The sequence below is a fragment of the Dermacentor albipictus genome, chromosome 6, assembly GCF_038994185.2.
Source record: "Dermacentor albipictus isolate Rhodes 1998 colony chromosome 6, USDA_Dalb.pri_finalv2, whole genome shotgun sequence".
NCBI classification, from domain to species: Eukaryota; Metazoa; Arthropoda; class Arachnida; order Ixodida; family Ixodidae; genus Dermacentor; species Dermacentor albipictus.
Window position 1 is genome coordinate 68,164,752 of NC_091826.1, and position 14,923 is coordinate 68,179,674.

General features: G+C 49.1%; 1 protein-coding gene across 6 annotated transcripts in view; it reads right to left on the reverse strand.

Annotated features, from left to right (window-relative positions):
• AdamTS-A (ADAM metallopeptidase with thrombospondin type 1 motif A) overlaps positions 1-14,923 on the reverse strand; it is a 483,048-nt gene that overhangs the window by 38,536 nt on the left and 429,589 nt on the right. For 5 of the 6 annotated variants that reach the window (XM_070540787.1, XM_065442607.2, XM_065442606.2 and 2 more), the window contains 7 exons: positions 13,954-14,040; positions 13,138-13,304; positions 11,143-11,269; positions 8,821-8,947; positions 7,271-7,481; positions 5,881-6,045; positions 2,588-2,761 (listed from right to left, as the gene is read on the reverse strand). In XM_070540787.1, coding sequence (XP_070396888.1) covers positions 2,588-2,761; positions 5,881-6,045; positions 7,271-7,481; positions 8,821-8,947; positions 11,143-11,269; positions 13,138-13,304; positions 13,954-14,040 — 1,058 coding nt within the window. The remainder of the gene's footprint in view (positions 1-2,587; positions 2,762-5,880; positions 6,046-7,270; positions 7,482-8,820; positions 8,948-11,142; positions 11,270-13,137; positions 13,305-13,953; positions 14,041-14,923) is intronic. The other variant, XM_065442608.2, reaches the window with a different exon arrangement.

Below are 14,923 nucleotides of genomic sequence, written 5' to 3' on the forward strand. Positions count from 1 at the left end.
CACTCTCCGAAAAAGACTCCAGACTACGGTACTACCAAATGCATTTCGTAAAATTGGCAACATTGTCGCACCACTGCAACGAAACAGTGATTGAATGAAATTGCGTTAGAACGAGAACGGGGGACACTGCGGAATAATTTCGGCCACCTGGTGTTTTTTGACGGGCACCTAAACCTGAGTACGCGCGTGCGTTTGCATCGTCGCCCCCGTCGAAATGCGGCCTCCGTGTCCTTCGGGATCGAACAGCTCAAGCGCAGCAGCGCTACGTCATGTGACCACTGGGCTGGCCACTGAACACTGGACATGACCACTGGTCATGTGACCACACGTCATGTGACCACTCGTCATGTGACCACTGGACCACTGTGCCACCTGTGTTGCGTGCCTTTCTTTACTTAACCGTGCTCGCATCAGGGTGACATGACGTTGGCGGCAGCAAAGTATCGGGCGAACATGGCTAAATAAAGGAAGCGCACACGGGTTAAACAGGAATTATTATTTGGGGGCGCAAGACAAGCCCGAAAGGGCGTAAAGAATTTTTTTTTTTTTCACAATGCACTGTGTGGCACTTGACACTTCACGAGGTGCCTCACCGGCTACAAGAACAGGCTCAAGGTAAAAGAGGCAAATAGCAACGGCTACTATTTGGTGTCGCGCCGGACAGGCGTCCACAACATCGAGCGATACACAAAACGTTCCGGACAATGCAAATCATGCTACCTCGGTCGACGCATGTGCAATTCACATATCAAACACTATATTATATATACACACGCACGCACGAAACATGCTGCATGCAGTCACGTGTCAGTCTACAAAGATTTCACACGGATTCTGCTGAGGCAGGCAGAGTACATTGTAAGCATGCGCACATGAGTTAGAAACATAATGCGGATACACTTTTGAAAGAAACTGCAAGGTATCATGCACTGACCAACCCACCGCTCCACAGATCAACAAGACCGGGATAGAAAAAGTAAGGGTTCATTGATATTTAACAGGCAGGACTACCGTTTATCAACGCTACACTTTTTTTTTCATTTCTCTTAATTTCTAGCGAAACTTCTGCGACTCGCAAGCCACCACTTTTTGTGGCCCAGTATTTCCAAGAATTTCGATGGATGATCCCTGAATCTCGTGTGCTGCTGGGGTGTTTTACAGCACAAAATGGCTATAGAAATTCTGAGAATTGTCTAATAACGCGTAAGCATCTTTAGGCTCGAATGTTACTTCGCTGTTGCTTACTTGCTTTTCCTACATTACGGATGTCTATTTATCACTTTTCCGCTGTCAAAGAAATGAAATCCATGTACTGGACGGTGTAGAGATGAGCTGCCAAGAAGCTGCATGGCCCCTTCAAAGTGATCGTATCAAATTAACCAGCGTTCCGTCAGAACCCGTTTGACCATAGCAGTTTTTTTTTAATTTTATTTTCTCTTTTTCTTTTTTTTATTACTACCTTGACGCAACGAGGACCACGACATCAGTTTTTTTCTTTATGACGCAACCAATCATTTATTATTATTATTAAACTATTATTACAAGTACACGTTATTCTTATTTCATACTTAGCTGCCCCACAGCAGGCTTCTCTGCACACATATGCTTCATGCGGAAAAGCAAGCTTTCAAGGTGGCCTGACGCGAACGGTTTTCTCTCTTATTAATCTTTTTTTTTTCAATTTTTCCTTATCGCTTATAAAGCTACCGATTATCTACATTGATGCTACTGTAACAATTAAATGCCTTAACTTAGCAAATTAAGCATTTTTGTGCAGACACAAAGGATTACACTTCTCGCGTGACAGACTTTGCTAGGGTACTCGCCAAAGAATGCTTACGCATTAAAATGGCGCAGATGTGGAATGCGACTAAATGTCTATTTCTTATGTCTCGCGTACAGGTCCTGCGGCGGGAACACTGAATTCTAAATACAATATTTCACCCTTTACTTTTTTAACTTAACATCCGGCTGTTTATCTGGCGGTGAAATGCAAATCCAAACTTTAAAATTAAAGGCCAGCTGCAACGAAATTTCACTTTGGCCATATTGTGGTACATAAGTAGTTTATACTACTGAAGCAATCCTAGAAAAGCTGCAGGGCTCGTAATCGCTAAATTTTCATATAAGCCAGCTCTAAAGAGCAGCTAGGGCTATATGAATCACCTCGTGTAAAAACAGCCTTCAAGTACCACCTGGTTGTTAACGAATATGACAAATCCCAGCACGTCGCCTCCGAGATTTGTGGGCTGGCCGCAAGCGATGCCGATCTCGGAGGTCATGCCATGCAGCCACGCTATTTATGATTGTTCCGGGTGAAAGGTCAGTTCCGGTGGGCGATAACAATGGCATGTCTTTTTTTTTTGCCTTTAGCAAACCATCCACTCGTATTTCAAGCGTGAAATTTTTTGCGTGGAGGCAGGCCCCTCCATACTATGCACTTTCTGAAACTAGGCTTTCTCTCTATTCCAAGTTCCGTTCCAGCTAGCCTTTAAACACTCGCACGGGACTAGACCGAAGTAACTCAAGTGCCGCTCTTCCCATTTCTAGTGCACGACGTTTCCCCAAGCCGCTGGGCCACACTTACGGGTCCCTGCTCGCCGAGGTGCCATGTGGCGGGCGCCTCGCAGGGCGGCATCTCGCACGGCTCCTTGTCCTGCGGCCGTGGCGTCGGGTGGCAGAAGCTCGGCGCCACCACGCGGTCTCCGTGGTGGCACCACAGAGGGCGCTGCCGGTGGCCCGAGCCGCACGTCACGGAGCACTGCGGCGTCCACGTCCACCACGGCGGCGATGCACGCGAACGGGACACGTCCGTCAAAACGTGCGGCGCGCAAGCGATAACCGAGGGGGTGCGTTCCAATTCTGGCCGGCTTTGAAGACAGTCAACTCAACTCTGACTGCTAGAAAGACGACTTCTGGACGAAACGCGGCGTCGTCAAGAAAACGCTAAAGCCGAGACCACACGTACGCTAGCGGACGCGTGTAAGCTCGCGTCCGCGCGCCCAGCGCCTGCCGCACCTCGCGAGTGATAGCGGTTTGCATCCACCACGGAGGAAGGAAACTAAGGAGAGGCCCTACCCCCTCCGCGCGCTAGGAGAAAAGTGTGGCGGAAATGACGTATAGGGTCTCATTTTTTTGCTGCTTTTTTATTTTTTTATTTTTTTTTTTTTTTTTTTTTGCTGCATGGTCACGCCTTTTGGGCCACAATGGCGGCGTTGTTCTCATTTTGAGCGCTCACACGTGTTGCTCTGGTAGGTTTCGTGCCGTGGCAAAGGCGCTGTCTGGGCGGGTTTGCGTTAGTCACCGTGTCTTGTTGCGCTGTGTTACCTGCACCGTGCTCTGCCGGATGTTGCGCGAGCGTGAGCGCTCCGCGCGTGAAACCACGCGCAGCGCGGCGTGGTTTCGCGAAATATGTAAACAAGAGAGGAGGGTGGCACAAAAGGCGGAGCATCGCCATGAGCAACGCCAACTTCCGGCTTCACTTTTGCTTCACAAAGAGTAACGTCAGGGCCTCTCAGTTTCTTTCCTCCGTGATCCACAAAGACGCGCGACAGCGCGCGCTCACCAGGCTCGCTCACAGACGCCTCGACAGGCGCCGCTTCGTACTTTGTTATCGACAGCGTTTCAAAATGCTTCAATTTCTATAAACGTAATTGTAATATTTTTATAGCTGTTAGATAAAAGCAAAAAAAAGGAGAGAAGCACTTTCTTGCACAATATAAATCTGCTTCACCGAGAGTTGAACGTTCCGCGCCGTAGCTGCGTAGCCAGGCGCGCCGACGCGAGTCAACCGAAGCGCGCGATAACAGAGAGGAGCTGTTCGCCGAGATCACGCCGCGTTTCGACGCGTACGAGCCATGCCGCACCGTCTGCGCATGCGTGGGCGCGTGAACGCGAGCTTGCGCGCGTCCGCAAGCGTACGTGTGGTCTGGGCTTTCGGCGTTGTAGTTGATTTTGAACACATGGCACGTGCGAACCCAAGAAAAGCACAATGTAGGTTGCATTGAGCGTATAAAGAAGTGCTACTACGTTTCGTTGTACGCAGAAGACCTCCTGCGTCGAATTTTCAAACATTCTGCTAGGCCACCATCTTGTTTCTACTGCAAAATAGCTAACATTGCTATCTTCTTTTGTCGAAATCGAAAGAATTGGAACGAGACTTAAGATCAGTGCTCTTTGCTTAGCTGTCAACGGCGAGTATTGGAACACAGCCCGAGCACCTGAATATCCATCGTACGGAAGCGTCGGAGCGCCGCCATCTTGGACTGTTTTCGTGGGAGATCTCAAACTGCAACAACTAATGCAGAGTACTACTGTCGATTTAGGCATGCATGAAAATAGGTGAGCAGACGTGTTCGATGTCTGCCATTTTAGAATAACCTTAACGTTATTTCCTACTAAACTGAAAAGTTTGCATAACAGCCAAAGATGGTAGCGCCCATAAGCCGAAAGCAAAGTCGCCTCGAATCGTGGAATCGTCGTCTTTGCCTTCGGAGTATTACAAGCTTATCGTAAAATGCCTCGTTTTCAGGATTGGTTTACGATAGTCGTAACGACACCATGACCTTAAATACATTCACTTGCGTTAAGTTGAGGGAAGTACTGACCGCAAGAGAATACAGGTGCACCAGCGAAACAATTTTTGGGACGCCTGAGTTACGCACCTTGGCTATTCGGACGGACCCCACCTCAGCACGACCGGCTGCCTACTCCTCAGGGGAATGTACAAAGGCGACGAAAGTTTTCGACGCCGGACGGTGCCGTTCCTAGATTTCACGGACACGATCCGTGTGCGCGTTGTCGTTACATTGCATTATGCAAAATATACTCCATAACACCACAATGCGCTCTCAAATGAAAAGTGCTTTTTATATAATACATCATCTTGTCATTTACCTTCATTCATATTCAACAAGCTTCGAAAATGCAGGCTCACTGTCTAGATCAAGCCTAAAATAAAATTTAATCGCTAAGAGAACATCCAATTCACATGCCACAGGCGACAACCATGCAGCTAAAATGAGAGCAAATTTTAAATGCCACACAGGCCCTGACAGCTCAAACACATCGAGTTCATGCTACTCACTACAGGCGCAGTCATGCACAATAATGCTCAAACACAAGGGGCACATCGAGAAACGCAAGCATAGAGCAATGCAATTTACGCAGATCCCACGCTTTGTCGGGACCAAGCTCTAACTTCCCGCTATGAATTACTTATTTTACGCACTGCCGATTCTACAGAACGTGCGAAATGGCAATGACGAATTTAATATAATGTGCACTTTATTACTCCCAAATACCGAAACAGTTCATTCCCAGCTATTGAAATAATCTAGAAGATCTTAACCGAAGAACGGCACATATAGACTCCTAATCTTTCACGAAGTGCAAGACTATCCGCGTCAAAATTCGCTTGGACTTCCAACAACCGACTCTAGTTCCTGCTTAGTGCTATTAACCGTTAGGACAGAAATACGGGCACGTTGGTACTGCGCCTTCAGCAAAAACGCGCGAAAACGATGATGACGCACAGACAGACCGAGTCTTTAAATCGTTACGGACGCACATGGCACAGCTGACAAGAAGTAAGTTGGTTTAATTGGAGAAAAAAGTGCCTGCTGGGATTTATCGCTCACGGCCAACGCCGCCGACGCCGACGACACCGGCTTTTCTGCGACACGAGCTCCTTAACGCTGTCGCTTTAAAATGCAGAGGCCGGCTGTTCCACGCTGAAGGAAGGGGACTCGCGCGTCATTCTGCTGCCACTAAAGAGATGTTCCTCGTTTCAGCGTCGTTTTCGCTACTGTGCTTGCGTTTGTAGTCTTTCACACCGGGTCATGCGAGCCAGCGGGCCGGTAGTGAATGCAAACTGCTCACCTCTGTCCAGTGTCCCAGCTCCCACCGCGGGCAGTCGCCTTGGTTGCAGGGTCGCTTGACGGCGCGGGCCGACAGATCGCACTGCGAGTCCGGGTGACGCTCTTGGTTCTCGTTGACGCAGGCAGCGGTGCGAGTCTGCTCGCCGCCGCCGCACGTTTTGCTGCACTGAAGGTGGGAGAAGGGAGGACGAAAGTATATCAGTTGTTTCATGGGCAGTGTTTTAGACAAATGGTGGCCGTGACGTGTTTCTTGGCTTGGGTGTCATTTCCGGTGCACGCGGCTAGCAAAAGCATTGCCTTCGAGATCTGTTTCTGTTACTCAGAGGCAACCATCGCTGGGGTACGAATTTAAGCGCTACCTACACTCTCTAACGAAATGTACGCCCCTTGGGTCGTATCTTGCCACACAACAATAATCGTCATCTGCCTTGCTTGCGTTTCCGTTTTTGAAAACGCTGCGCCCGCTAGTTTCCTGTCGAGAATGCTCTGTCATACTGACAACGCGCATGTCGTTCGTGACTTGGAAGTACCGGGCTCCCAGCGTTAAAGAAAGGAAATGCGGACAAGACAGATGACGATTATTGTTGTGTGGCAAGATAAGACTCAGAAGGGGTAATCTTGTTTAAGCTTGTGTGTAAATCAGCAATACAGAAAGAAGGAGGAGGAGGAGGACAGAAAGAAGCAAATGCTGTAAGGTCAACCAGAAGGGCGTCCAGTTTACTACCCTACACAGGAGGAAAGAAGTTAAGGCACGAAAAGAAAGAAACGAGGGAGTGAAGGATATGCACAGTTCAATATCGTTGTCTTCTTGCGAGCCACGTGTAGCCAAATAAACGTGGTACATAAGCGATGGTTTGTGCCTCAGCTCACTACATGCAGCATATTGCAAACTTGCTTAACGGCAGGTTCCAACGACATGAATAGCAGTGCAAGAGACACACGACACTACGCTGGACTAACATCTGCAGTTGTAGCTTTTCGGTTACTAGCCTAGCGAACTGTCGTGTGTGTGTGTGTGTTTTTTTTTTTTGCATATGCCATGCTTTTGATTCTCGGTGGAAATAACTTAGCAATGACGCAGTGATGCACCCCACCAATCAGGGAGCTGGTGCTACATTCTTGATCTAGATCCACGAAGCTACCGCTAAGTAAGTGGAAAACAGTAAGTGAAGCGCCTCACTCACAAAACTGAACCTACAAGCAACAAGATCGTACGCCGGGCCATTTGTTCCGTCTTCGTAAGGGACAGATCTCGAAGCACACCAGCACACAGTCGGCTTCTTTTTTTCCAATCCCGTTCCGCGTGCGCCGGTGCGCTTCACAGATCCGTTCGTTCCCGAACCAGAGCGAGGCTTAAGCCGTCGCGAACCCCACAAGCGCGCGCTACGTACGGGCTGCCAGTCGCCGTAGTCCCAGTGGAAGTTCCGGCACGGCTCGCCGCACTTCTCGACCTCGGGCGGCTTGGGCTCGCGCGCCTTGCAGCGGCTGTCGGGCACCACGGACTCCTGGCCGCCGTCGGAGCGCTGCACGCACTGCACGCTGCGGGTGCGGACGCCGTTGCCACACTGCGCCGAGCACTCGGACGGCTCGCCCACGCGCCACCTGGTGGAGGAGCAAGGAGACACAGTCGGTTACTCGGCGACATGGATCGACGGATGGATAGATGTTATGAGCGTCCCCTTTGGATCGGGGCGCTACCTGGTGGAGGAGGCGGGGGGGGGGGGGGGGTAGCAAGGCCACACAGTGGGTTACTCGGCAACATGGATGGATGGATGGATGGATGGATGGATGGATAGATGGATGGATGGATGGATGGATGTTATGAGCGTCCCCTTCGTAACAGCGCCACCTGGTGGAGGAGGCGGGGGGGGGGAGGGAGCAAGGACACAAAGTGGCTTACTCGGCAACATGGATGGATGGATGGATGGATGGATGGATGGATGGATGGATGGATGGATGGATGGATGGATGGATGGATGGATGGATGGATGGATGTTATGAGCGTCCCCTTTAGAACGAAGTGGTGTGTTGTGCGACCAAGCTCTTGCTATTACACTGCCTAATGTCCTACCTAGGTCAAAAAAGACAAAAAAATGAAAAAGAAAAACACCCACGACCGGTCACCCATGGCAGGTCACCATGGCGCTTTGTCCGGACCTTCTGCGAAAACACACATTTTGCGATAAACTGGCGATGAAATTTAGTAACCTCGTGATCAATGTGTCAGCTTCTTGTAACACACATGTGCCGCCCAAAGTTGGGCTGCTGATTCGGGTTGCCTTGAACACCTCCACCCACCCCCTTTGAGCGCCTGCAAGTGAGAGCGGCCGCTCTTACGTGGGGTGTCAGCTTTCGATGGGTGCTTACATGCTCCGTGCGATTGTCGCAGAAACAACGACTCACCGCAGCAGGAAACGTAATATACAGATATATCTATACAAGGCCAGAATAAAATGATAAGGCACGACGTGAATCCTGCGAAGCCTGCCCGACGACCGCCGCCGTCACCGAGCGAGCTATGGCTGTTTTGGCGGCCGCTTCATGAGTCCGCTCTGAAAAACCTTCTGCAACACCTTGTTTTCTGTATGAAATTCACATGTTGTGCATTTGTATAGTACGCCTAATGAGTTCCTCTCGTGTTTAACGAAATAACAAGCCGCGAGTACGCAAAAGACGTATAATGAAATGGATGAATGAACGACTGAATGAATGAATGAACGACTGAATGAATGACTGAACGACTGAATGAATGAATGAATGTATGAATGAACAACTGAATGAATCAACGACTGAATGAATGAACGACTGAATGAATGAATGAATGAATGAATGAATGAATGAATGAATGAATGAATGAATGAATGAATGAATGAATGAATGAATGAATGAGCAGCGCCATGGCTTCTTCACCTCATTGCACGGTCATGCATACCATACTCACCAGAGGGTGCAGTGCAAGTTGCAGGCCTCGGCCATCGTCTGCGGCTTGGTGCTCGGCTCGCAGTGGGTGTCGTCCACGACGACAGAGTCCGGCCTACGCTTGCACTCGGCTCGACGGTGACGGTGACCTGTAGTCTCGAGAGAAGGGCCGCGGCACGTCAGTCGAAGGAGGCGAACCCCTTCAGACGCAAGTCGTGTCTCAAGAGCTGAACCGAAGACGCGGGACAAGGTGAGACACGCAAGGACCTCGGCTACGTCCTCGTCCGTCTCACTTCACACGGTGTTTTCGGGTTCAGCTGTTCGAACTCGTCTTAGATCTACGACCTCAGTTCAACACTATTCTGGCGTTTCCCAAACAGTTGAAGTGGGGTATCTTATACCAAGTGTTTCTTATTATGCGAAACACTTAAAAAAGAAACGCGTCTAGAATCATGGCAGTTTTGCTGATGAGCTACGCGGACATTTGCATAAACAACTATTCCAACGATATGGTCAGTAATGAACTTACACGTTCCACTGAATTTTTTTCATGGTTAACCTTAATTTAGGTACGTGTAAATTAATTTGTAAATTAATTTCGAAATTTAAGCCGAGTAGTACTGAAGTCATGTATGCTCAGCATAAATCCTAAGACTAGCACCACTTTTCACATATCCGTGTACCAAAACTGCCAAAAAATGCCTCGGCGTTCCAGTTTAGGTCGTCCCGAACAGTTAGATATACGTCTCTTGAAAACTTAACTGGAACGCCAATGTACATCGTAGAACGTTTTAAGCTCGCGCACGTTGAAAGTGGGGCTAGTCTTTGGATTTCTGCTAAGCGGGCACGGCTCTCCTACTCACAGACTTCAATTTTGCACTTACAACATAGGCCATAAAGTTGGTAACTACAAAGGTAATAAACACATTTTAGTATTTTGCGTGATACTAATGTCCCCTTACCTATGCACGTAGCCTATCAGCAAGAATGGCTAAAGCCTAGATATGACAGCATCCTTAAGGTATTCCGCATTAAAAAAAAACTATACGATGTCCTTCAGCACTGCCCGAGACATGCATACGCCAATGCTCATTGGCTGACAGCAGTGCCTAGAAAAATCCTGGGCAGCCCCGGATAACAAATCGAAGATACGCAGTGACTTACGCGTCGGAATATAGGTCCACTATGACCTCCGCCGCTTAAGTCAATTGTGTATATATTCATGCCATTCCACCAAGAATCAAGTCATGTGCTTTGTGCTTGACATGCTGAGAAATCGTCCCCTATCAGAAAAGAAAGTTCCAGGCCAGTGTGCCCTTAGATAACTCCGCACAGAAGTGCCTGTCTGCACTGTTGAAGTTCCCGCGGTCTACGCGCCTGCACGATAGACTCCGAGAACGATGCGTGCGGCTCTTGGGTTGCGCGAGCACTGTACGTTCTTCTCTCTCTCTCTCTCTCACCAGTCTGTTTGCCATTACCTCGTGCAGAGCAGCCAATTAGAGGTACCGCTGGCTAACCCCTCCTCGATTTTTTTTTATACATCCATAACTCCTCCCTTTCGAACGCGCAAAATGCCACCAATTGACGTCGTAAAAGTTCAAGAGAACAAAAGGGAGTCCTGAAGACTCCTTTTGCGGGATAAGTGTTCGTTACACATCTGACTCGCCTTTTCGAATACTCGTGCGCCCTAATGGAGTAGTTGCACACCTTACGAACTCAAGCGGAGAGAATTTACTCCCTCTGCGTGGTACTACTAGGACTCTCGAGAAAAAAAAAGCGTAATGCAGAGTAAACTGGCTAGATAAAAAGGCTAGATGTATTGGCAGTTTTTTAGCGTAGTGTCACCAATATACCACACCAACCGTCTTCGCCACCGTTCGACTTCGCGCTCAGCGAAGCCGCACTGCACGTGCACATGGGTCAACTCAGCTAGCACGCGCAAAGCTCGAAGGTCGCGAAGGCGGCAGCAGTGACGCTAAAACTCTCTAAATATCCTACGCGTGCATTAGGCTTCTCTAGTGACTCCGTCGCTATGGTTAGGTTGTTATATCGTTACGTTGCACAATACACAATATTAAAGCTTTTTAGCAACGCCAACACACTCGTTCCGACGATGATGCACTCGCGCCACATTCCAGCAGCACGTCATCGCAGTCGTATTTTCTTTTTTTTTTCTTTTTCCTGCCGACCATCCAATGTACCATGCTCGCCCACTTCACACATCCCACTATACCGAAATTGGGCGCGAAATAGAAGGCAGCCAGTAGAGCTCTTATGCGAAAGTTAGGTTTCGAGCACTTCGAAAGAATGAACAAAAAATGTGTTTTCCGTTCGGCGACCTCACCTTGGCAGTGAGAGCTGCACTCGCTCCAGTGGGGGCTGAGCTCCCAGTAGTAGCGGCGTTCGTCGCGAATCGACATGGTGTACTGGAACCTGATGTCGGGAGACTCCACTTTGCCGACGGTCAGAACCTGGGGGGCGGAAGAATTAAAGGCACGGCTCGCACAAACTACACGCAAGGAGCCTGATTACACGAGCTCGAACGAAGTGATGGCAGATTCGCACGAAAGTCCGGAAAGAGCTCGTGGAAACGCCCACATTTCCAACGCAATGCTTAAGCGCGTGCCCTAAGTTGCGCATCCTGCATTCAGGGCCAGAAGCAACCCGACAGGCTATTATAGAGACTTTTTTTTTCGAGTAAAAGCCTCGCATTATAGAACACAACATGTTTGCAAACAAACAGCACAGTACAGGTAAAAATAGCAAATGACTATACGAAAACTTCCTTTTTTTCCCCCCGTTGCTATCCTGCCTTCAAACAGCTATCTTAACTGATGCACTCTCAAAATTTTCACCCGCGTTAAATTATAAAATAAATTTTAGGACGTTCCGAGCCTAAATGACTATCTAGTCATAGTGCAAGCCGCAGTAAAGGAGTGCGGATTAAATATGACCTCCTGGGGTTTCTTAACGAGCTCTTTAATATAGGTACGCGAGCGCTTTTTTCCTTTCGCCCCAATGAAAATGCGACCGTCGCGGCCCGGTTCGAGCCCGCTACCTCAGCAGCGCAACACCGCCGCCACTGAGCCACTACACAAGGAAGCATGTTCACGTCTAATGATCCTGCCTGCCGAGAAAATTCGCGCTGATAATTTGCACGAATTCTTTTTTGACGTCAGCGCCACCTCACCTTTGTGACTTCATGTCCGACTGCTTGTTTAGAGACTGCAGCGCAGTCACATGCCAGCCGTGCGAAGCCCATAGGTGCGACGCTTTCGATTCTATATCGTGCTTGCAGTTTTTTTTTTTTTTGGGGGGGGGGGGCATGTTGAGGAGTCCTACTTGTTGAGGAGTCCTACTTGTTGAGGAGTCCTACTTTTCGTTGATCAACAGTCGAACAGTATACAGAGTGTTCAATGCTCGACGGCAACTCCATGAGGTAATTTCGTATAGTTTCTTCTTTCTTTTTCTCAAATTCTCAATACCAGGAACTGCGCAGCGACAGCAACGGAGGCAGCGTTTTAATAACAGCCTCCGAGATTTCGCACGAAGGCTTACGCCAATCGCGTCTCAGATTCAACGTTGCAACCACATGAGTACTACGCAAGTTCGCAATGTGGAGACAACATCGCAAAGTGAAAACTTGGCGCGTTAGCAACTCGGCCGCAGCCTAAAACGGCTGTAGACAGCAACACCAAGTCGGCTCACACCAGTAAGCTATTTTTTCTGCTATTTTTTTCATTCATTAGGTGCAAGCAGCTTGATTGCCACTGAAGCAAAAAGAGGCGGTAGTGGGTTTTTTTTACATCTAAGAGATGCTACAAAATCACAGGTATACTTTACGGAGAAAACACGAATTTTAAAAGGTATTTTCTTATATTTAGGCGGCTCAGGCACAGGAAATATTTTCGGAAGTACCCTGTTTCCGTTTCTTTTAGAAAACAATGAAATCGTTCACCAGTTTGTATTTACATTATATTACGTGGCTGTTTACAATGCCCGAGAAAGCGCTATACAAATCTGTGACATGACAGCAAGGTGATCCTTGTACTTCGGGGCGGCATCATCCCCCCCCCCTTTCTCTTTCTTTTTTTTCTCCCTTGCCTATTTTCTGGCTTACCAAGGCTGCTCTCACTTTACGAGCGGTGGTTTTTTGCTATCACAATATCGTCACTGACTAACACAACTCACGCTAATATATTCCTCTTCGGTCAGCTTTATTTTTTTTTAAGCGCAAGTTTTTTTAAGCATCCCGGGGCATATTGCCACCCAGCGGTGCACACCCCGCAATTAAATCGCTAACCCCGACCAGAGCACAGCCAGCGAGAGCGGGCGTTACCATGAGGTGCAGCTCCTTGCCCAGCGGCTTGGTGGCGTTGATGCGCTCGACGGAGGCGTTGGAGCCGCTGTACTCGATGACGGTGCCGCCGTAGCGTAGGGTCTTGCGGAACATGCTCACCGTGTAGTTGCCGTTCAGCAGGAACTCGTCCTCGGCGCTCTTCAATGCTGCGAGAGGCCACGCGTCGACGTGGAAATGAGAGACGAGCACGTAGCGTGGAGTGGGGAAGGGGGCGGGGATGGAGGACGCGACATTTTGCGCGACACACAGCTCGCGGGTGCAACAGTTACAGAGCGAGAGCGCACTAAGACTGTACCACACACTCGTTTCAGATGCGGAGCGTTGAGGCGGCCACTGGTTCGCGTCTCGCGTGGAGAGGATACAATCAATATACGATCATCAAATACAATACAATCATCAAACCGATACAATCATCAAATCTTCAAGAAAGCGTTCGACCCTACGTTAGACTTTGCGAGAGCGCATGCTGAACATGCAGCGGGAGTTTTAACAACGAGCGGTTTCTTGCACGACACTTCGCGTATGTTTCCGAAGCCACCTAAGGCGACGTACGAATCAGCGTGGAAAAGACTTTTCCGTAAGGCTTGCCAACAGCGTGTTAAAGAGATGTGGAGCGTAAAAAACGCTTGCACGTACATTCGATTTGAAGGGCTTTGTCTCGTATTCGGGGATTATTGCGTTAAGGTGTTACTAGCTGAAGCGCTATCGGCGTTAAGGAGATTGTCTTCTCCCTGTTTCCCTAAGAGGTCGTCGCATCGGAGAAGACTCGGTCTAAAAGGCTGACAGCGCACTCACCGAGGTAGTTGTCGTCCTTTTCAAATCCGAACTGGTGAATTTCTACGTAGCTGGCCCCGGCAGGAATCACTGTGACGAAGTTGTAGCCTGGAAATGAGAGAACAAGGGCTCGGGCCTAAAGAGTCCAATAACGCACGAGCACGTTAACGCGCACACGATAGCACGCACACGTTTTCAATATACAAGTGATCGCGCTTTAAACCTAACAGAACCAGAGAGGCGGGCTTCTCCCGGCAAGCTTTGATGTTGTGGAGAAGCAAACTTTAACAAACGCCCGAGACGGAGCGAGGCACACACGTGGTCTGCTTGCAAAGCTAACAGGGGGGCGCGAAGCTAACATCCACGCCACTGCAGCGAACAACGGCAAAAGAGAAATTCCGGTCACCTAAAAAGAAAGAAAGCTCATCTTGCCCATATGAAAAAATAATAAAAATTCTGGGGTTTTGCGTGCCGAAACCACGATTTGATTCCGAGGCACACCGCAGAGGGGACTCTGGATTAATCCTGACCACCTGGAGTTCTTTGGACTTGCCCCCGATGCGCGGTACACGAGCGTTTCTGCATTCGGCCCCCATCGTAATGGCGCCTCCGCAGTCGGCATCGAACCCAGGACCTCGAGCCCAGCAGCGAAACGCCGCAGCCACTTAGCTTCTGCGGCGGGTAAGAGGAACCGTGCAGTTAAGAAGCTTCGAGGAAGGGACAAACGCGCACGTTTTTAGCTCGAACCGTACACCGTATATCGCGCGGCTTTCCCGGGCGTCATACCAGGCTTCACTACATTCCATAACCGGCTACCTCAAGCTACCTTTTCTCACCACCAGCCAAGCTGAACGACCGGCGGGCCTAAAAAAAAAACACGAAGAACATTATCATTTTCGCTCTACTCAGTCATTCCTATATGCCCCTTCCCCCTGAATCAACGAGAAGAGAGGGGGTTAACCAAGGGGCCCGATTTTTATTAGTCATATCA